At 43.6% G+C, this 21665-nt stretch overlaps 2 protein-coding genes across 5 annotated transcripts in view; both read left to right on the plus strand.

Annotated features, from left to right (window-relative positions):
- Positions 1 to 899: 899 nt before the first annotated feature.
- Positions 900 to 11343, plus strand: dck (deoxycytidine kinase). The gene is made up of 7 exons (XM_036529652.1): positions 900 to 1008; positions 1634 to 1749; positions 6909 to 7102; positions 8495 to 8642; positions 8956 to 9071; positions 10320 to 10419; positions 11281 to 11343. The coding sequence occupies exons 1-7, from the start codon at positions 918 to 920 to the stop codon at positions 11305 to 11307; spliced, it is 792 nt and encodes a 263-aa protein (XP_036385545.1). The 5' UTR covers positions 900 to 917; the 3' UTR covers positions 11308 to 11343.
- Positions 11344 to 15132: 3789 nt separating this feature from the next.
- The window catches only part of LOC118778225 (electrogenic sodium bicarbonate cotransporter 1-like), a 53414-nt gene continuing 46881 nt past the window's right edge, over positions 15133 to 21665 (plus strand). For all 4 annotated transcript variants that reach the window (XM_036529647.1, XM_036529650.1, XM_036529648.1 and 1 more), the window contains exons 1-2: positions 15133 to 15567; positions 21233 to 21306. In XM_036529647.1, coding sequence (XP_036385540.1) covers positions 15548 to 15567; positions 21233 to 21306 — 94 coding nt within the window. In that variant the 5' untranslated portion in view covers positions 15133 to 15547. The remainder of the gene's footprint in view (positions 15568 to 21232; positions 21307 to 21665) is intronic.

Here is a 21665-nt window from a genome sequence, read left to right on the forward strand (position 1 = left end):
ATTTGTTTTGATATGTATTGCAGCTATACAGACAAATGGAACTTTAATTATACAGCCTTTTTGACTTTTTGTGCTTGACATTCAAGCATTAACAGTCCCAGTGCACAGCTCCTCCTCACCCACACTTGTGGCTACCTATTACAGTCGCAAGCTTTAGTTACCTGGATTTGACAAAGCTTTTGAATGCTTCACAGAAGCTCAAAGGCACACAGCTTCAGCAACAGGAGAAATACTACTGGCAGTGAGCTAACAGAAAGAATTAACCGAAAGTGGGTCATCTGTTCTGTGTAATGTTCTTTCGGTGACAACGCTAGACAAAGAACATACTGTATCTCAGTTCTTTGTTCGCCATTGTATGTATAGGTTTTTAATTTTCTCTTACATCAGCACGCATTATAGTCAAAAAGCAACTGTCACAGCATGCTATTGCCCCACCCGGCAATTTTACATCAACTGAAGTGAGATTATTTCCGATATACAAAAGCTAAACCCATTGCACCCAGCAGGTGGGGTCAGCCTTTTGGCCGGTCATACTAGAACTGTAACAAACTTTAAAAAAAAAAGAAAAAAAAAAACTTTAAAAAAAAAACCGTCACTTTGGTTTCCCTCTGACAGAATTTATTTCTCCTACAGTTAAGTGCGCTCTTTTGGCACAAGTAGGAAGAACGACATGGAAAGGGAGCAAAAGGTTACGAGTTGCGCTCTTGTACCTCCCGAAACCCATCTGACAGGGTCATCAAAGAATGCCTCGGTGTTCTGTGTCCATTTCAGCACGCGAGTGCCCGCGCGAGGCGGGGCCTCGTGACGCGGAGGCCTTCTGACAGACGCTGGCGCCACTTTTCGAACTTCCTCGCTGCTGTTTCCCGGTAGAGCAGCTTCAGTTCTGCGGCAACCGCGCACAGTTATCATTCGGGATCATGTCGCCAACTCCAAAAAGACCCTGCTCCAGTCCTCTGGACGACAGCTTCGAAAAGCGAATAAAGCGCATTTCTATCGAGGGAAATATCGGTAAGTTAAATAGACTACCGTAAGATACCCGCATGGCAGTTACCACTTAGCTAGCCTGGATAATTTCACTCCTAGCCGTATTAGCCACTGTAACCTTTAGCCCATTGTTTCCATAAGTGTTTATACTGAGTGGCTTATTATGGCGTTACTTCTTACTTCCTCATTACTTCGGCATACGTTTTTGTTTTGTACGATAAATGATAAAGTAAATGTTATGCTGTAGCCCATTAGGTAGCGGTCTTGTGTAAAATGCTTTCAAACTCACTACAGCAGCTCATACCGTATGTGTCTTAGCTGGGTAGCTAGTTAGTGTTTCCTGGATGTGGCGGGTATCGACAGTCGATGGCGCCAAATGTTTAAATTTGCGAGAGCTGCTTTGTCATAAACAAATTAGTTAACGCTGGCAAAGTAGGCATTGCCTCTTACAAGCGAGAAAAAAATGCAGTATACATGAGCTGGCCATTGCTTTGTTAATTTGTGTTAAATGCACGTCATTTTATGATGGTCAACATTAAGAACAGCAATTTATAAGACATCTAAGATTACCACTGTGTCACAATATGGACATTTTAGTTATAGTAATAACAAAGGTTTGCGTTACTTATTGTTTGTTTTGTTTGGTTAGCGGCAGGCAAATCCACGTTCGTGCGTATTCTGGAGGAGCAGAATAAGGACTGGGAGGTGGTTCCGGAGCCCATTGCCAGATGGTGCAATGTGCAGACTCAACACGGTGAATTTGAGGTACCTTTTCACTGTCTCCTTTGGCCATTGTCCCATCATTTAACGGAGTTAATGTAATGTGATGTGTGAGCATCGTGAATACTTTTGTAGTGTGAGAGTTTGCCATCTTCACGCATATGGCCACACTCAGGCAGAGTAAGACGCAGCTCCGCCGCACAAGTCACCTTCAACACCCAGGAGAGAAACTTATGTTGTTTGAACCTTTCCCAGGGACTGGAAGTAGATTCACAGAGGATCATGTTGGAAATCAGTCATACAGAGTTATGAAGTCTGTATCTGTGGAGCGCGTATTTTAAGTTTCCTGGAAAAAACGTATTTAAATAAACCCAAGATATAGAATCTATCAGGATGCTCCAATAACAGACCAAGCCGGCAGCCTTGCAAGGGTAAAATTTACAGGCACGATGAATCAAACCAAGCTCTTTTCCTCTGGTTTTCATTTACTGGTGAAACGACCCTGCCTCAGAAGAAAACACGCTGTTGACTGCTGTAGTGCTGACCTGGATGCACAGAGCAATGGCTGTCTGTATAAACCGTAATCCAGAGACAAATCCGTAAAACCGAAATTCCTCTTTACAGTTGCTATTGATATCACAATGCCTTTCTGAATGATCTTAGTGAGCTTTGACGAACTTTAATGTTCTGTTCTCGCTGTTGCAAATTTATACCTTTACTCATGGGATAGTCTTTGTCTCATGATAATTATAAAATGGATGTTCACAGATTATAACCAATACAGATTATAAGAAATATTTACATTTACAATATAAGATCAAATGACCGAGACCGTTGCGTTTTCTTCCCCTAACTGGTAAAAGTTATTAGAATTTACCTTACCGCCATACAACACAGCTCTGCACCCCGTCCCGAACCGAGAAAACCCGGAGAAACATGTCTGGTTCGGTCCGGTTCAGGCCTATAATCGCGTTATGGCATTCGTTTATGGGTCGGGCTCAGCGTGTTTGGATGTCAGGTTTATAATGCACTGCTATCTTCAGTCTGGGCTATAATCTCATTTTAAATTAATGGTATATACACAGCGCGAACTGAAGTTTTTAAGGCTACCGGATGGCCTCCGTTTTCCCGAAGAGGACTGTTCGTTTTTTTAACTTGTGATCTGAATTTTAGCGTTTTTATTTGTTTACTTATACAGGCTTTATTCACAATCTGTTCTGGATTCACAATTAGGACTGTGGTGTGTTCATTTGTTAAGATGCTGAAAGTTGCATACTTGTGAATTTATTCATTTTTAAATACGGTCTGTACGGTATGAACCTTTGTTCACTGAGTGCACTCTTCTTTTTTTTACCAAAAATGACAGGTTTTGGTAAGATAATTTTATTGAATCATTATTACCCGAAGTTGGTTTGGTAATTATCAGCATTGACTTGAGAATCCCCCTTCCCGCAAGGGTCAGTTTGGGTTTTGGGGAGGGTCTCATAAAAGAGAGTACTCATCTTCCAGCCGGGTTCGGTTTGGGTATTAAAATGTGCATGTCATCAGATGCGGGTTTCAAGTTCAGACCTGTGGAGACCTGTGTGCTATTCTTGACATATACAAAAGACCGTCTTTGGTTTAGGCCCAGTTGGAGAACCACTGGTGTAAAGAATGTAGCTGATATCTGTTGGATAATATTGGAACAGCAGCTGCAAGGTCCTAGCCTATCAGACAAGACATAGCCCAGCAAATGGCAGTTAACACAACAGCTGCGCATTGAACCTGAACTCACCCTATCCCAGTTACACACCATAAGCATATCAAGCACATTAATTCTCCCTCATGTAGGAGGCTCTGGTGTGAGCTACTGGTTGTGTCAGCACTGGTTTTACATTGCAGGGTGTGTTTTTGGCAACGGTATGATCAGCTTGATTATTTTTGAATTTTATGCCATTGTTAGATAGGCAGTATCATTCTACTAGGACTGCTGCCATGAGTAGGACTCGCTACTTGTATACCGTATTGCAGCAGTGAAAATAAAATATCACATTAAATGAAATTGAATGAAATGCTATTTGACATTGCAAGGTTGAAATATTACAGTGTTACTTTTGCCTGAATGGTTTATGCTAAAAGTAAAACGAGGACCAGTAGATGTGAAGGGGGGAAATGAAATGGTTATTGGAAACAGAAAAGCGAACATATATGTATATTCTATGCATCAGGAAGAATAGGCCATTTAGAGTGGGTCATTGAAATCAGTCACGTATGATTCTGTAATCTGATCTCCAGTCTTCTGTGGGAGGTGTCTGTATGTGACCACATGGCTGCATTCTGGGCCAGTGCATGCGCAGGCTGTGTCGTTCTATTTGAAGAAAGAATGTTTTCCTTTATGGGACAGCGGCACGCCCACACTGGGAATGCCCCCCCCCCACTGCCAGCCGGTGGTAGACTCCACTCCGCACTGGGTAATTTTGTGCTTTTCCCTTAATGTTGCTTTCCCATGAAAGCTTTTATAAGGGCAAATCTGAAAAGGACAGACATTTAGAAGAGAGCCACTCAATCACAGGTGACGGCATGTGTGTGAAGGTCTCCCTGAGAATGCCATGCCACGGTGGGCCTTTTGTGTGTTTCCAAAGAGCTCTCTGCAGGTAAATGCCAAAGCACCTTGACAACCATTCTGTGGTCCTAACTTTTTCAGCTCTTTTCTGCCAGATAGCCAGTAGGCACTACGCTACTAAATAATCTCACATCTTGTTTAACGCCAAGGGAAAGTGATTGTCAGAGGTTTTGAAATGGATGTAATCTGTTAGATTAATTCTAAAACGTATCTACGTACATATCTGCAGATGGATCAATACTCAAACAAACTGAAATCTTGAGAATTCTGTAGATTTATGAGCCACGGCTGCCGAGCAGGAGGAAACATGGACTTGCATCCCTGCTCAAGCCATGGTGTGAAATTGCTCAGCCATGTCACAGCTGAATTTCTGTGGCACCCTGAGTGTATGCTGAAAACAACAAGGCCAACATTGCATTTCATCAGGGTGTGACATCATAAAATGCAAATTGTTAAAGTATTACTGTTAATTAGAGAAGGGAGAGTGAATCTTTGTATAGCCTTCCTTGGTGTTCAGGTTATCGTCAGTTGCTGGATAGCTGTGCTTGGTGTTAATCATTGTAAGCTGGTGAAACATGCCTGTTTTGCTGAAATGAATGCAGTTTTTTCACCTTTCATACCTTTACCACAAGGGGGCATCATGAGCTTACTTTTGTCCCGCAATATAGCAGTGAATGGACGCCCAGAGGCACTGAATCAATGCTCTACTTGATTGTTTTGGATGGCTGGATTCCTGTTGCGAAATCGCTCTTGTTTTTGTTTTTCTCTAGTAAGTGTGATTCTTCCTTTTCCCTCAGCTGGAAGAAGCTGAGAAATGTGGCACATTGGTATGACCATTTGAAAGCTCTAAAAAAGCAAAGAATGTAACAATAGTAAACCACTGTGCTTTGATCAACTTCAAAACAGGCATTTGTGAATGCTAAAACAGGGAACAATGTCTATGAGTGACACTGTACAAACACATTTTGTATTTAGGAAGTGGCTAGTCAATCCCAAACACAACACCGGATCAAGAGCATTTTCTTCATATCAAGTCTGTGAATTTCCCTATGTTATCACTCTTGATACTTGACCGAAAAACGTTAACATCTGCGTATCTGATTTCTAAAGGATGTCAATCCATCACTTCCATCACAAAGAGCCGTTGGCTCTTTACACTAGCACATTTGTGTCCTTAGATATCCTGGTAGTTTCAGTTTGTTACACTTGGGTGGGGAAAGCTGATAATTTGCAGGGCTCATTTATTGTCCAGTAGCATTAGGAGCATTACCCTGTAGAAGGCACGGTTCAGGACACAGTGTTCCCTATTACACCGGACTCATTCAACAATGATCCTGACAACTTTGGTTCATCTAAGATTAGAGTCGGGTGTGATTAAAAGGACAGTAATCAGCTGAAGTCAGGAAAGAAGGAACATTATAGTTTTGTTTCCACTGGCCTTATCGAGAAGGAGACCTTCAGTGTGCTAGATATAATTGCCCTCTGATCACATTGTCGTGGTCACGCCTGAACCGCACGGCATTGTTACGGCCACTTTAACCTCAGCGGCGTCTCCCGGTTCCGCTCTGTGCGTCGCATATGGCAGCTCCACAGGAGTCAGGCCAGGACCGCAGCGCGCACCCTCAGGAAATTCGGATGACCTGCCTCAGCTCCAGTCCCGCTGCAAACGAGCTGCCGCGATGATCCCCCCCCAGCGCAGCGTTCAGCCAAAGCTCTGTCACATTGCCGTGGGGACCACGGGCCGGTCAAGAGCTGCCCAGGATGACCTCGCGCCTCAACTTAATGGCCAGTTAGTCCTGGAAAAATCCCCAGATCTCTGGCTCTCATGCTTGGCTGGACCTGCGCTCTCAGCAGCATATATCTGAGAACAGCCTATCTGCACTCTGTAAAGATCATTAATTTCCCTGCTCCTCCTCCCAACAGACCAATATGTCTACTGCCCACCCAGCACAGGCTGGACATTGATAATGTACATCTGTCCGCGTCAGTGTTCGTCTTGCCTAAAACTAAAGCCTGATCTGAGATCCAAACTATCTGACAAGCTATTTTGCTTATTAAAATAAATCATAAAATGCTGGAAAACCAAAACCAAACTTTCAAATGATGTAAAGTGTTTCAGATGGTGGAGACTGTTTGAGAAAAGTGAGATTTTAAAGAACCAACTTCAGATTTGATCACTTAAGAGACCAGTGTTTCCCATTGTAAGTGCTCTGATTTTAGATCATCTTCATGTCCTCAGTACCTCTTTGCCCAAGAAGCTCTGAGAATCAGAGGTCTAGTTTCTACAAATGGGCCAAATATGTCCCGGTAAAGGCTGAAAGAGGACTTCTCCCAGTGAAGTCCTCGACAGAAGAGCTGTAAAGTTGGCATGATTTGCACATACTTCTACCCAGGAAAAGACACTTGTGCAATTCAGCTATATGTATGGGTGGATGAGCAATGCCGTGACACACAAAGACTTCCTATTTGACTTTGTTTGATCAGACAGATTTATTACCTTCTATCTTTTATCGACCTGTACTATTACACCTACAAACAAAGCCAAGGCTATTTCACTGTATTCAGGATGTGTAACTCTCTCCATAAAACATGTTCTCTGAAGGAGCTGACCACTTCTCAGAAGAGCGGTGGGAACGTCCTCCAGATGATGTACGAGAAGCCAGAGAGGTGGGCCTACACCTTCCAGAGCTACGCCTGCATGAGCCGAGTACGCGCCCAGATCAAGGCCACCAACGGGAAGCTGCGAGAGGCTGAGGACCCCGTGCAGTTCTTCGAGAGATCCGTCTACAGCGACAGGTACGACCGGCAGGCGCATCCCGAATGCATCAGCACGCCTATGCTGAAAACGAGGAGCGCCGCAACACAGGCACACAGCACAAGCAGGATACCCACTGTCCTGCTCTGAAAGGCTTACTTGACTGTAAGCGTCAAATTTAGTGTGCTGTGCATCACTCAGTTAGGTAGGCATCTATTTAGAGACGTTCTTCATTCATGTGCAGCACAGTACACACTGCGCTGCTGTTACGTGTTCCCATGATCGCCTCACTTTGCTAAGCTGTAGATGCACTTTATTCTTCACACACTAAGCTGGTTTGTGTCTTACTGTGTCTTTTTTTAGTTGGGGCCTAGCTCTGTGCTAACAAGCAGAAGTAGCGCTAGCATCTCCATGGTTCATTCTGGGGATCTGAGGCTAACACAAAGGAAGTGAGACTTGGTTTCAACTAAAATTTGAAAATAAAAATCCATACCTCCAGTATTTCAGGACAACTGCCTTCACCTGCTTTTAAGGCTCATGTGGAGATGCGGAGGAGTGCATTGCTCGTGCTTTAGAGGGGGGCAGTGTCTGGCCCTGTTGTCTGAGCAAGACATCCTTGTGGAAGGAAGTGAAACCATTACCCTGATAATACAATATGCATACATCCTAAAGCAAAGGGTGGGAAACAGCCTAGACTTCTACTACCATTCAGCAGAGAGAACAGTCCACTTATAGGCTCATACAAATGACTGGAAAATAGAAAAGAGTTTAAAGTGAGAGCACAAAGCCGTGATTCAAAGATAAGGAAGTGCATCACAACAGTGAGTAATACTTTCGCATTACCAGTTTCTACCAGGCCATTCCAGCCCTGATAAACGGGTGCCTCTGATAAGAAAACTTAAAGGAAAAACTGTGTCACACCTGCATTTTTGTGTCCTGATATTTGAAATGGGGGCATGTGGCAATACGGGAAACACTTTTACAGCATTCATTCAGAGCAGATTGCATCTACAGTCTGCATTTACTTGCGACACCAGAATGGAAGTGGATTCTTTGAGACTGTTTCTTCTTTTATGGTTCACTTTTGTTAAACATTAACCTTCATATGCAATCTAGTGCCCATGAGTTACACTTACTCTTAAAGTGGGATATTTTCCGGGCTAGCAGGGTTTTCATTTAATTCAGCTGTGAAATTAACAGTCTAATGAACAGATTAAATGTATGATTTAACTCTAACCTATTATGATAAAAACAGTTTACAAACTGTTTTCCTTACGAGCAAAATATATTTATAATATTAAGTGGTGTACAATGATTATATTAAATATTTCAAGCTATAAACATAAACCAGATGACTTTGGGATAAAGGAGGGCATCTTTGATTCATGCTGACAACATCAGTAAAACACGGTTCTCGTGTCTCTTCTTCTCAGGTACATATTTGCAGCAAACCTGTATGAGAGCGAGTGCCTGAATGACACGGAGTGGGCGATTTACCAGGACTGGCACGGGTGGCTGCACAGACAGTTCGGGAAGCACATCGAGCTGGACGGGATCATCTACCTGCGAGCACGTCCTGAGGTCTGGACCACATCAGCCTTCCTCTCTCCCTCTGCAGCGTGCCTGCTCTCAATGGGCCGTGTAATGTAGTGGTGAAGAGCAGGACTCCTAACCGAAAAGGTTGCTGGTTTGATTCCCCACTGGGGCACTGCTCTTGTACCCTTGGGCACTTGGACATAAGGGCCTAAATAAATAAACCAGAAGATAAGAGTTTAAGGAAAAACGGTTCTGGGTAGCACTTCACTCACTCCCACCACACTCCTTATCAATGCATGCACTTATCAGCTGGCTGCTTGACTCCACCTAGTGACGCCCCCTCCTTTCCCTGTGGCAGAGGTGCCTGGAGAGGCTGCACCTGAGGGGGAGAGAGGAGGAGCAGGGCATCCCGCTGGAGTATTTGGAGAAGCTCCACTTGAAACACGAAAGCTGGCTCCAGCACAAAACCATGCGGTGAGACAATGTCAAATAACAAATAACCTCTGCATGCATATAGACTTAATGAATGGTTGGAATGAAGGTTATTGCTACTGTAATACAAGAAATTTAGATGTTAAAGTGGCCTACTTAATTTTGCCAATAAACTGTGGGGCGCCAAGTGTAACAGACATTTTTTTGTCGACCAGAATGCCTTCTGTGCTACGAAATGCGTAAATTCATTACAAAACCACGTAACACCGTAACGCGTTTTGTCCACAAACACAAACGCATTAGCATTGTGTCCACGAAACATTGAAGAGAGCACGTACTTTCGTGCACAGAAAACAAAACGGATAATTCCTTTCGTGCACTGAATTGACCGTTGTGCTTTTCATTTTGTGGACAGAAGCAATTCTGTCCACGTAATAGATGTCCTAGGCCAGCATTTTTTGTGGCACGAAATGCAGAATGCACTATACTATCATCATTCCGTGCCATCGAATGTACATTTTGTCCACTTAACTGTTTTGCTATATTACTGAAAATATGATGTGCACGAAAGGGATTTAGCACAATATATTCCATGACTCTGCAGTTACAGAAGGCATTCCGTCCGCGAAAGCAAAGGCTGCTTGAACTTTCGTAGACATCAGTGTTTTGCTTAAGCACAAAATTAATTACGTTCATAGGCTATATTACCAAAGGTATGATGTGCATGAAAGGGCTTTGGTCCAATACATTCCGTTAGTCAGCAGTTTACGGAATGAATTGTGTGTCATGAAATCGCACAGGAATAATTCCGTACACTAAAGCAAATGCTGGTTGAACTTTTGTAGACAGAACTTTTTGTTACATTCATTTGTTCAGTCACGAAATGCTGAAACAGGCCAAAACGATGACGTCACATCACAGACATTCAAAGCTTCGTTCGAAAAAGGTTGGCTAAAATTCAAATGGCAAAAAATGGCATTCGATACAGCCCTAATCCCACAACCATCCCACAATACAGGAAAAATATTATGCAGAAAGAAAAAAACACTTGGGAGAAATGGTAATGTCCTCCACACATGTTTCATAGATGGTTCCTGTAGGAAGTACACATTGTTTCCAGTGCAGTGTGGGTTTGGGATTCCCCTAGAGTTTCCCCCTTATGAACTCTAGTAGTCATAAGAAAATCATCTCAAAGGAAAAAACATATTTACAGTGTGATTCGGTCTGTTTTATCACTAACATTTCATCATTTACAGTCTAACTCACTTCAGTGTGTTCTCTCTTCCACAGCATGGAGTTTGAGTACTTGAATGATGTGCCAATTTTAACACTGGAAGTAAATGAAGATTTCAAAGGGGACAAAGTGAAATGTGCAGACATGATTGAAAAGGTCTGTACAGGGCTTATGGCTCTTTGATCATGTGTTGCCAGTTTACCTTTTGCACGTTCTCGTGGCAGTTATTGATGCAGTTATTGTGGTTTGTCTCGCCATGTTTTGTCTTGTATAATTACAGGGGCAGCTCTTGTTTTGAGAAGGCTTAGACAGAAGTGAAAGACATTGATGTGCGTTTATACCATGGATGAAATACCAGTGCATCTGTTTACTGTGGCCAGCCCAGCCTGTGCTTTCAGCACTTTTTTTAACAAGATGGATGAGGACACACACACACACACACACACACATAGACATAAGACAAGATTTTGTGTGAGGGAAGAGAAAAAAAATAAAAAAAACTTCTGTGGAGAGTAAATGGGCAGGGATCACATGAAAACACACATGCCATCCCAGAGATCAGTCCAAATCTATCTCAGATCAGTCCGAATCTATCAGCAGAAAGAACTGCTGTAATAGCACCTTTCTATGGAGAGAGACTCTTGTTCCTTGATTTTATTTACTCCCATTACACCTTGTCTGATTGGTCTCTTTTCAACCTTGTCAATTGAGTCAGTTTGGAATAGTGCCAGTGAGACGATTATTGGCTTCAGCTTGCCTCATCCATTTTGGACTTACTACCTGATTTATGGTGGAGAGATTACATGCCATAGCATTTCAGCAACTCACCACTGACATCAGATCTCAAGTTTTCTCAAATCACTGGCTATTGTTTAATTGCTGCTCATGGAAACCCCATGCTTGAATAGCCTGTCAGAACAGAATGAATACCAGCCGTGGGGCTGACAAACTAATGCTTTAATGTAAAAATTTGTTGAGACAGGCTAAGACGTTCTTATTTGTTGTCTTTTTTTCCAGGTTAAAGAATTCCTGAGCTCTTTATAGGTGCCATTGGCCTGCTGGAAAAAAGTCCTTTCGTCAGTGAAGAGACAAAAGATTCCACAGTGAAGTGAATTCAGTTCTAAATTAAGATGAAGTGTTCAAAAGATGTGGCAATTTTTTTATATAGCAATGCTTTTCATGTGTATATGGACATAACTAATCATATTAATCTTGTGTGATGTCATGTGTATGTGTTTATTTCTTTTTAGTAAAAATAATTTAAAAACATTCGCAGTAAACATGATACAAAGAGCTTGTTATGCCCCTTTAAAAGTCTGGTGAAATATGTGTGAACAGCAGAGAGAACATGAAGTCATGCTTTACTTAAAGCCACGTGAGGCACACATTCGCTACATCAGAGAGGAAGAGATTCCTCCACCTGGTGCAGGAGGCCCATATCAGCAAACCGTTTGGAAAATCAGAGAGCGTCTGAAACAGGATAAATCTCGAGACACGGCACCATGCAGATTTTAGCACCACAGTGCGAAGCAGAAAAGACTGGAACGCAACCAAAATGGCAGATATTCACACAGTGTTATACTTTGGCCCTCTGAGGCCTCTATGGTTGGAAGAAGCAAACATGTCCTGTCCAGCTGAAAGAAGCTAAATGGAGGGCACTGGGGCTGAACAGGGTGGATTGGGGCAACTCTTATGGCTAGCGAGTGTGAAGGGGGCCTGCTGATGTTACTCACTGGCCAAGGTCATTTTGTTAATTCTGGTGATCCCACTGGACAGATTACAGATGCTCTAGAGCCCACTCATATGGTACATGTGGGCTTTAAGGCATCTTATCCTTAACTACTTTACATTTACATTTATTCATTTAGCAGATGCTTTTATCCAAAGCGACGCACAAAAGTGCATATAGCGGGCAAATGGGCACAAGGGCAAGATGTGTACAGGTCATACAATGCAGCTAGTTTTGAAGCTGAGCACAAGGCTGGTATAGCGAAACAACTAATTTGATCTAAGGTTACATATATCGAATACAGTCACTGGGACAATAAAGTGCCGCTATACTGCCTAGGCAAAAGCGTGCTACAAATACAAGGTAAGAGATAGAGCTACAAGTACAAGCCAAGAATCTAGATTTACAAGGTCAAAATGGCAAGGGTGTCAGTCCAGGTAGAGTCTGAAGAGGTGTGTCTTCAGCCCACATCTAAAGGGTTGGAGTGAAGGAGTTCTCAGAGGCGTGGGGAGTTCATTCCACCATTGGGGGGTGATAATGGAAAAGCGGCGTTGTGAGGAGCGTGGGCCTTTCGTGCTGATGGTGGGAGGAGCGAGGCGTCCGGATGTAGCAGAGTGAAGTTGTCGAGCGGGTGCGTAAGGTTGGATGAGGTCCTGGGGGTAGGTTGGGGCAGTCTTTTTTGCATCAGAAAAGGTGAGAGTCAAGGTTTTGAAGCGGATCCTCCTGGCTGCGACCAGAAGCCAGTGGAGGGCAGTGATTTCTTGCATGCTGGATGATAAACTAATATCTGACCCCCTTCCCACTCACCATGTTGGCAAAAATCTTGAATGATTGCCCTCCTGTAAGGTATTAAACAGAATAGAATTAATAACAACTATTTGATAAACTGCTATATGTCTAATTGTATGTACCCCATATACATCTGAAGGTCATGTGAGGCCTTTATATACAGTATGGTCACATATTGCCAAAACATGGCTTGTGCAAATGCAATACAACAAATTACGCATTTATCCCATTATTATAGAAAGTGCATGCTGCCAAACAGCCCTCAATCCAATTTATAAAGAGTACTATATGTAATGGTGAGTACGAGTGGCAGCACTTTGTACAACCAGGTGTAAACAGTAATCTAAAAGCTGTCTGAACATCTGATTTTAGCTCTTACCATTTACTGAATTGATGAAATTGACTTGTCTGAGAAAATACGCAGATAAATGGTACGTAATTTAAATGTAAAGTTTGTGTGATAACTTTGAAATAATTTAAAGTTAGCACACAAATTTAGGAGCAAAAAGTTTAATGAAAATTCTTAAAAGTGCCAGATACTTCAACAAAACTGCCTTACAAATATACCTTTATCACACCCTACAGTACAGCCAAAAAGCTGCACAATTCTACATAAATGAAGAAATCTTGAGTTTTTTCTCTCCCATTTGAGTTTTCTATGGCCACACACTAGCTGAAGAGACTGTTATATGCCAAGTAATGTCATAAAGCGGTTTCCACATTTTTAATGCATTGTCAACTATCTGTCTTCAAACGACTGAAAGTTACATAAATTGTCCTCAGTATGTTACTCTTGGACTGGATCTAGCATCCAAAACAACTTTCATAGCCAGAAACTCACTAACACAGCAGACATTAACTTAAGCAATACAGGTCAGGTAATTTATTCAAAGGCACACCAGAAATACCTGGCCTGCTGTTTGAATCTGTTATACCCTGTGACCCCTGAAAACAGATGAAAGTTAACGTGATTTCAGGAGGGGAGACGAATATGGGCCCTTTAGGCACAGTAGAATATTCTTGATCAGTTTTTTTATGTCAAATTTCAAGCTCATAGTCTATGAATTCATATCACTTAAAGGTGTATGACAAAATGTTAAAATATCTAGTAACTAAATTCCCAAGTTTCAGCACTTGTTTTTACAGACGAAAGGTTTCTGTTCTCGTTAATTTTGGTTATTTCGGAAAAACAGCTGCTTCTTGGAAACGACGTCCTTGCCTGTCCCCTCCTATTAATTGCAGAATGCTGTGTGGAAGAATCAATCATTCTCTGCTAAAGTAACCCTATTAATCTGTTTAAGCATGTATTTAGATGGCCAGTACTGTGTCCTACACCGTCCACTCGGCCATGCATGCTATCAGCCACAGATTCCTGCTAGCTAGAGTATTGCTTTCAGGGGGTGTCACGAGGGGTGACTAAAAACTCAACAATGCAAGGATTAGATTATTTTATTTTGCGACTACACCTTCAAAACAGGTACTTTCAGTTGTATACTTTAACCCGTTATTATTAAAATGCATTTGCATCTTTATATTTGGATTACCTGCATTTATACAAACTCTGCAATAATTCATCGTTTTCTTCATGTCAGACAAACATTAAGGATTTATGGAAATTGCAGCGGGCCCGTCACATCAGCGTATTGTTGCTTTTCGATACCTCTGCCTATTTTTACCACTATATCCAGAAGATGTCGCAGTGCTGCAAACTCTTTAACATTGTTCTACGGTGTTTTCCACTCCAGGTACTGGGGATCCACAGCGCTCGGGGTTTTCAAGATGCCTTTCTGATTGACATCTGGAACAACAGGTGATTCAAGTCCCCAATCAATGGCTTCAATTGCGCAATAAATGCGCAATAAATCGGGGTTGCAGTTTCGGGGTTGGAACAAAACCCCGAAACTCGTGGACACCAATGTTCTGCGAAAACATACAATAGAAGTTCCGTGTCGAGATAATTACGGCACGCCTAACTGATTGATTTGCATCACAGGTTAATAGACATCAATCCTAATTAACATAAGACCTATGTTTTTAAAATGTTCACACAAATATATCAGCATGCCTGAAATAACAATAAGAATTGTTAGCGCATTGGGCGCAAGCGTGACAAAGAATTATTGCGCTTCCTATAGCGCAGCACTAACACTCTCGGCTGAGGCTTTATCCCAGCGGCAGGCTTCATACGGAAGTGTGTGAGCTGCATAGCTATCTGGCGGAGCTAAACTAAACTTTTTGACCCCTTGTTCAGCTAGCTACCTCCCACTTATGACGTGACACTGGAAGAGGGACGGTGCTTTTAAATATGGGAAAAAGACACGCTTCACATCGAGTAGTACTGCAGACGCTACCTCTCCAGAGACGGGGAAAGGCTACAAACACACGCTTTGAGGTATTCGTTGACAAAGTTGCCTAGGCTCGATTTAGGGGTCTGCTGCGTCTTTACCGTTCATAAAATTCGTTTTTAGTGTAGTCTAGGTTCTTCTGTTGACAAAAGAACTCTTTTAATTTCAACTTGATAGTTTGCTGCACATTCATTGTGAATGGTCTAAGTTTTATATTGGAACTCATTGTTGCGCCTTATCAGATCGGGAATTTGTACGCTGGGATAAAGACCAAAAACAATAAAAGGTTGTTAGCTAGGTACATAAAGGCTAGTCTGAAACACAACGATAAGACAACTTCGGTGCTTTTGTTGAGCAAGCACACTGGACGGCGATTCCACTTTCCCTGGGAGACTTTCAGGGGTCTTGAGAGGGAGGCGAAATGAGCAGCGATAAAAACAAGTAAGTATGTAAAACAAAGTGTTCAGTTTAAAACCTTAATTTGTGTTTTTGAAAGAATAACTGAATTATTTCCTGTAGTGACTTGTTAACGCGTTTGGTGGGCTTCGCACGTTGCGTTTCAAATATTGCCCCGGTCAAAAGTAAGGTGGTAATTCAATATCTTGCAGGAGAGCAGCAGATGTTAGTGAGAAGTCTATTGCAACTGGTTCATATTTCAACGCTACAGAGTCGATGCATGCCCATGCCAGTGGTTCTGGATTTCCTCACACTTTCCACGATGATCGCTTATTTAATTTGGTTGGATTTTGTTAGTGCGGTATCCGTTGCACATATGCTGGCAGTATCGATAGCTGCCTAAATTAAGTGTCTTCCGTCGTAGAAGTGACTTCTGGAACCTTTCCGAACGTCAATTAATTGAACTAAATAATGACGCATTGTGACACTAATGTAACTTATAATAAGATATGTAACAGTGTGCTTTCTTTTATAATGTTGCTAGATTTTAGATTAGCGGTTTGTTACGCACCATAAACGTAGAGTAAATCTTGGTAAATCCTTCGTCACAGCTCCGTTTTAGAGCCTATGTGAAGACCGTAATCTCTTTCCTGGAAGGAGCAGTCCCAAAGCATTAAATCCGTCACCCAGATGAGAAATGTCAGTTTGTTCCAATGCTATGCTAAAAGGGTATTTGTATTGCCTCGTCATAAGTTAATTCTCTAAAGGATATCCATCTTAAGAATGGATGCAATATTTAAACGACAGGTAACTGCGTTCAAACTGAATGACAGATAACTCTAGACCACTGGAACGTTGCTAGTTGGATACACGTGGATAATCGAACAGTATGCGCCGTAGTTTTACGCGCGTTTGATGTTGGTTGATGTTGCAAGTGTCATACAATATAAAACTTGGAGCAGCTATGAAAGTGTCGGAGGCTATATTTTTAAAGCCGTCGATTTTATCTCCGAACTAATGATTTCTGTTATCTTCAGTGTCATACAGTGAGGTGTCATGATTCAGAGAATGAAGTAACCTTACAAACGAATTTGTTCCATAAATCTCTCCAAAACGAGTTGTTGGACGCAATATAAATACAATGATGCATGTCACAAATTCGTTTTTTGGTCCTTGCGCTGGTTTTCCCGAACCTTGGTATGGCACACGTGGTCGATTTTTTTAATTTTAAAAATGGTAATTATTTCCGGGAAACCCTACCTTGAGCCATTTCATACTGTCATGCTTAACAATTTTTCAGCATTCCAGCTCTGTCATATCACTCTGTCTTTTGAAAGCTGTGGAACCTTTCAAAACTGGGTTGGAAACGAGATACCGTCGAAGATGTTGTTCAGATTAAGTTCAGCAAATTTTCAAACTTCCGTGTCGTCCTCCATAGTTCGACCAGTACAGGTAGTGTCAGCCGAGATTCTAGACAGATAAAGTGAAAACGCAGTTTCGTGTCAGGATATGAGAAGAGCGACGCTCATTACCGTTAAATATGCCTCATACCAGTCACTGTCAAATCCCGCTCCGGGGGCCCTCACCTGGTGCTTTTCATTCCAGGACAGCTCTCCATTCATTAGGTTTGATTGAGCTGTTACCCAGATACAGATTTGGCATATCATTTAAGCAATGTTGCGATTAACATGCTATGGGGGTATAATTGTTGAATCAGCATATTTTTAATATCTGCCCCTATGAATAAAGTGCTGTCGTCTCCATTCCGTAGTTACTTATCCAAACAATAACTTGCAGAAACACACTTAACAGAATCTCTCAGTTGCACAACAGTTCAGACAACCCGTACCCTTAACAAAGGATGAACATTCTGTATGTACATGATGTCATATCTCCTTCATCAAGCTCAATCAAGCTTTATTAATGTAGAGCTTGGCAGGTGCAGCAGCCAGCAGAGACAGGGCCTTTCTCCACTCCGTAAAGGGATTTTAGGCTGGGTATTTCATCAGCAGCATCGTACTGAAAACCAAGTGGGGGGGTTTCATGGGCTGCATCCTGCAGAAAGTGCGGCTGGAATCCAGTCTCCTCCTCACCCCAGCATTGGGTGCAGGTCAGGCTTTTTTTCCTCATGCATTGAGGAGCCTGAGGATTGCCTTTCAGTCCCATGGGCCAGGTAGCCCCTCCCACTCTGCTGCCCCTTAAAGCTTGAAGGTGTTCGGCTTGTTGGGGCAGTCGCTGTCACGAAAGGGCGTCTGTGCATTTGGAATGCTGAGTAAGAGGAAGCGCTGGCACCTTTTCCCTTTCCAAATTTTCTCCACAGTTGCCTCGGTGACGTTTGTCCCTCCTCGCCTTTATGACTTTGCGCTTGTGTGTTCATTGGTTATTGCGTGTGTGCTGCAGCCCTACTCATGGCTTTATCTTCTGTGACGGCACTTTCAGCTTGTGATTAACTGATTTAAGGAGCCTTGGAGTCAACGGTATCTGCAGTTTTCACCCTGAAATTGGAGCTTCTTTGACACTGCCAAGGGAAGGAGCTGCAGAAGGCAGTGCTAAATGCAGGTTATGCTGCTGGATTAGATTTTAGAAAATTGGGAAATTGATTTAAAAGCCGTTTTCTGAAAGCTTTGCATCTGTTTCTCGCTTGCTCGCTCTCTCTCTCTTTCTCTCTGTCACACACACGCATTCCTGTAACAAAGTGATTCCTTTTGTCAGTGCCATGTTTCAAGGTCCTGTTGGCAGCCTTTTGTTCTGACAGTGAAGGTGTGCGTCATAGCAACTGTGGTTATCTGCAGGGATTTTTGTATCTTCAGAAGAAGGCCTTTAAACCAAATGCCACCTCTACTCGCTGTGGGGTCTCCAGCAGCTGTCAGTGTGGGCATTGTTTTAACGGGACTCCACGGTGCACAGCGCTCACACAGCTGGGTGTCCGGTGTTGGCTGCAGCGATTGGCTGAGTTTGTTCTGTAGAAGGTTATATCCTTCCTTCCTCAGCTAGCCATGGACTTTCAGAATAATATGAAGAGAGAACCAGCGTATTTGACGGCATACAGCAATGTTATTTAACAACACTAAAATAGTTTTAAACACAAAGCTGTGCCGAGTACTGTATTGTTTGTTACAGATAATGATAGAGAACTGATAAAACTCAAATTTTCTGCTCCAGCATGAGTTTTTCTGTGGTGCCTGCATTATACAGCCAGGTTTGAGCGGACACTATCGGTCCTCTGTATCGCATCTCCAGGCACGATGTGCGTGGATAGAGGGGGCTCATGGGAGATGTAGATGAGTCGTTGGTGTTATCTGAGGGGAACGGCTTGTATCCTTCCGGCTCTTGTTTATTCCCCCTCTCTTAGCCATGATAACGGTGATCTCCTGGGTGGGGAGGAGGGGCCTCTGTCAGACAATACCCAGGATGCCTTTCACTCCAGAGGAGCTGAGCGTTTACACTCGCGCTGGTCTGGGTCTGTGTTCAGAATGTGGCCGAAATGGTCTTTCTGTGCTTATATGCCTATGCGTGTCCCTCCCCTCCCCAGTTCTAGTTCAGGCGCACAATGCGCCAGATGCTGCTACCCTTATCAAATTGTCACAGATGAACGGTTTTGGGAGCTATGATGCTTCCTACCTCCCTGTTAATGGTGAACTCCTACTCCCCTGTAAATGAATGGTGCTCATCAATGTCATTTTATGTTGTTAAGCGCCTTTTGGCACGCGAGGTGTTGGGAGTCCTCATGCCAAATGCTTGAGCCCGCAGTCATTAATGAGTGATAACCGCCCTGTTGACAGGGCTCCCCTGCCCAGCCCCATGGTGTTGGGGTGCCTCCGTTCTGCTGCAGCCTGGCTGCTCTGGACCCCTCTTAGAAAGGAGGGGCCACTGCGTTCCCACACTCAACATGTGTGGCGGCAGTATGGCATTGTGATAAGGAGCCAGGCTTGAACCTGCAACCTTTCGGTTACGATTCCTCACCGGGGCACTGCTGTCTTACCCTTGGGCAAAGTACTTAACCTACAATTGCCTCGGTAAATATCCAGAAATGGATAAAAACTTGTAAGCTATGTAATTCTCTCTGGATAAGAGCTTCTGCTAAATGACAGTTATTTAATGTAATGTAATGTCCTCAGAGTCGCCCCCAGGCTGTCCGCCGGGTTTCTCAACAACGGGGTTCAAGGACAGGACGTGGAATGCAAATCGGACCTTCCCGATTTCAGGAATTCTTATGCAAATGCACAAAGGCACTGGAACAAATGCTCCCTTTGTAGTCCACCTCGATGGCCTGTTACCAGCCGTCCTGCCTGTTGCTACATAGCCCCCCCACCCCCCACATGCAGTTTCAAGTAACCCAGATAGGTTGTGCCCTGTGGAATTGCTACTATATATCATGGGTGTCACAGGGTGCTGTGCTCAGTGTTGATGTGATCCAAAAGAGAGGGCAGAGCTGGGGAGGGCATGCGTTGTGTCTCATTCACTGCAGTTACTGAGGCCAGCAACTGGCTATTAAATGTGATATGTGTGTTTGGATAGAGGGGCTCACGTCCCTACTAATGTTGCTCTTTTGCAGAGGGTTGTAAGAAAGTAGCTTGACTGAGGTATTGGAATAGTTGGTCTTACTACATAACAGGGTAGATGACCATCTGACCCCTTTATGTGCTGCCAGGCTGGCCTCATTGTTAATCTCAGTACATCATGCCTCAGGTACAGGCCAGGTCCTCCCTCTGCCAAAGTCTGAAAGGAAGAGAAACAGAGGCTTCCTAATGCAGTACATGATGGTTTAGTGATGTTGCAGGTTCCCAAAAAATAGAGTTTAGTTTGGATGTACAGTGTATATAAATACTGTGTACAGATACTGGTATTATATATTGTATACAGAGGTGTATACAGACAGAAGATGCCTATGTTTGTAACACACTAATGTTTGGTGTTCTCTGGGTGTTGCCATGACTTTTACAAGGTGTATTGGTAGAGCTGACACCTTTAGCACTGTGCTCTGGGGGTCGGTGGGTTTGTGTAATTGATGTAATTTTGCAAAATGGGTCTTGCAGGTTACAGTGAGTATTTGAAAGCGGGACACCCCTTTAGAAGGAAGTGCTGTTCTGCTGAAAGTTCTGTGAATTTGGGCCATTTTTAGGAGTGACGGAGTAGTCAGAGAGGGGGCGTGGAGCTGGTCCATCAGGCCTGCACTGAGGGGAGTGTGGGATGCACCTGTGTGCTGCACTCTTAAGCAAAGCTGGGGTAATCCTCAAAGGGCAGCTCTCTGCAAGACTGACACGTCAGCCTCAGCCTGTTGCTGAGGCGAGGAGCAGGCGACGCTAGCGTTACAGGCCAGCTGGTGGAAGCGGGTGAGCATGTGTGTGAGCGTGTGTGAGCGTATGTGTGTGTCAAGCACATCGCCCCGGCGCGCTGTACAGGAGCTCCTCAGATGATCGGGGATTTGGGCAGGGCCGCGGGCTGCCTCGTCTGTGTCACACTCATGCAGGTTCCGAACGGCTGGCCGCATGCTTGACGTACTCCGCTCTGCTCCCGCGTTCTCAGCAGCCCCCGTCCTTCCCCGGGAGGGTCCTCGGAGCTCGTCCGTTCCCCGGCAACCCCCCGCGCCCCCTGCCATGAGCCTCACGGGCGGTGCCCAGCGCCCGGCGTCTCCCGGGAGCTGCTACAGCTCGGCTGTCTCGCTAGAGGAGAAGTGTGAACAGTCTTTCTTTCTCTTCTACTACTACAGGGTGGAGGATGAGGCGGTGCTGGACCGTGGGGCGTCCTTTGTCAAGCATGTCTGCGATGAGGAGGAGGTGGAAGGTAAGAGCCCTCTATCTCTTTGGGTGTTTTCACATCTAGTCCTTTTTAAACGAGCTAAACTCAGTCCTCTTAAAGTGGACCAACAGAAAAGGGACTCTTCTTTTTGCGTTCACATTGTGAGTTCATTTGAAAGAGGACTCAATTCTCTTTCTGGTCCACTTCAGCTCTGATGGGGCCTCAGTCCTCTTGCTGTTCACACTATAGTTCCTCTGGAGCTCTCAGACCTTTACCGCTTTGGATTATGGGTAGCTTTCACTTGGCTTTCACTTTTCAGTTAGCATCTGCTATATTTTAATGTTAAATTGCTGTTTCCTCAAAGCTAAAATTAGCTAGAATCTTTACAATCTAGTGTTCTAATC

The sequence above is a fragment of the Megalops cyprinoides genome, chromosome 5 (genome assembly GCF_013368585.1).
Source record: "Megalops cyprinoides isolate fMegCyp1 chromosome 5, fMegCyp1.pri, whole genome shotgun sequence".
NCBI lineage: Eukaryota > Metazoa > Chordata > Actinopteri > Elopiformes > Megalopidae > Megalops > Megalops cyprinoides.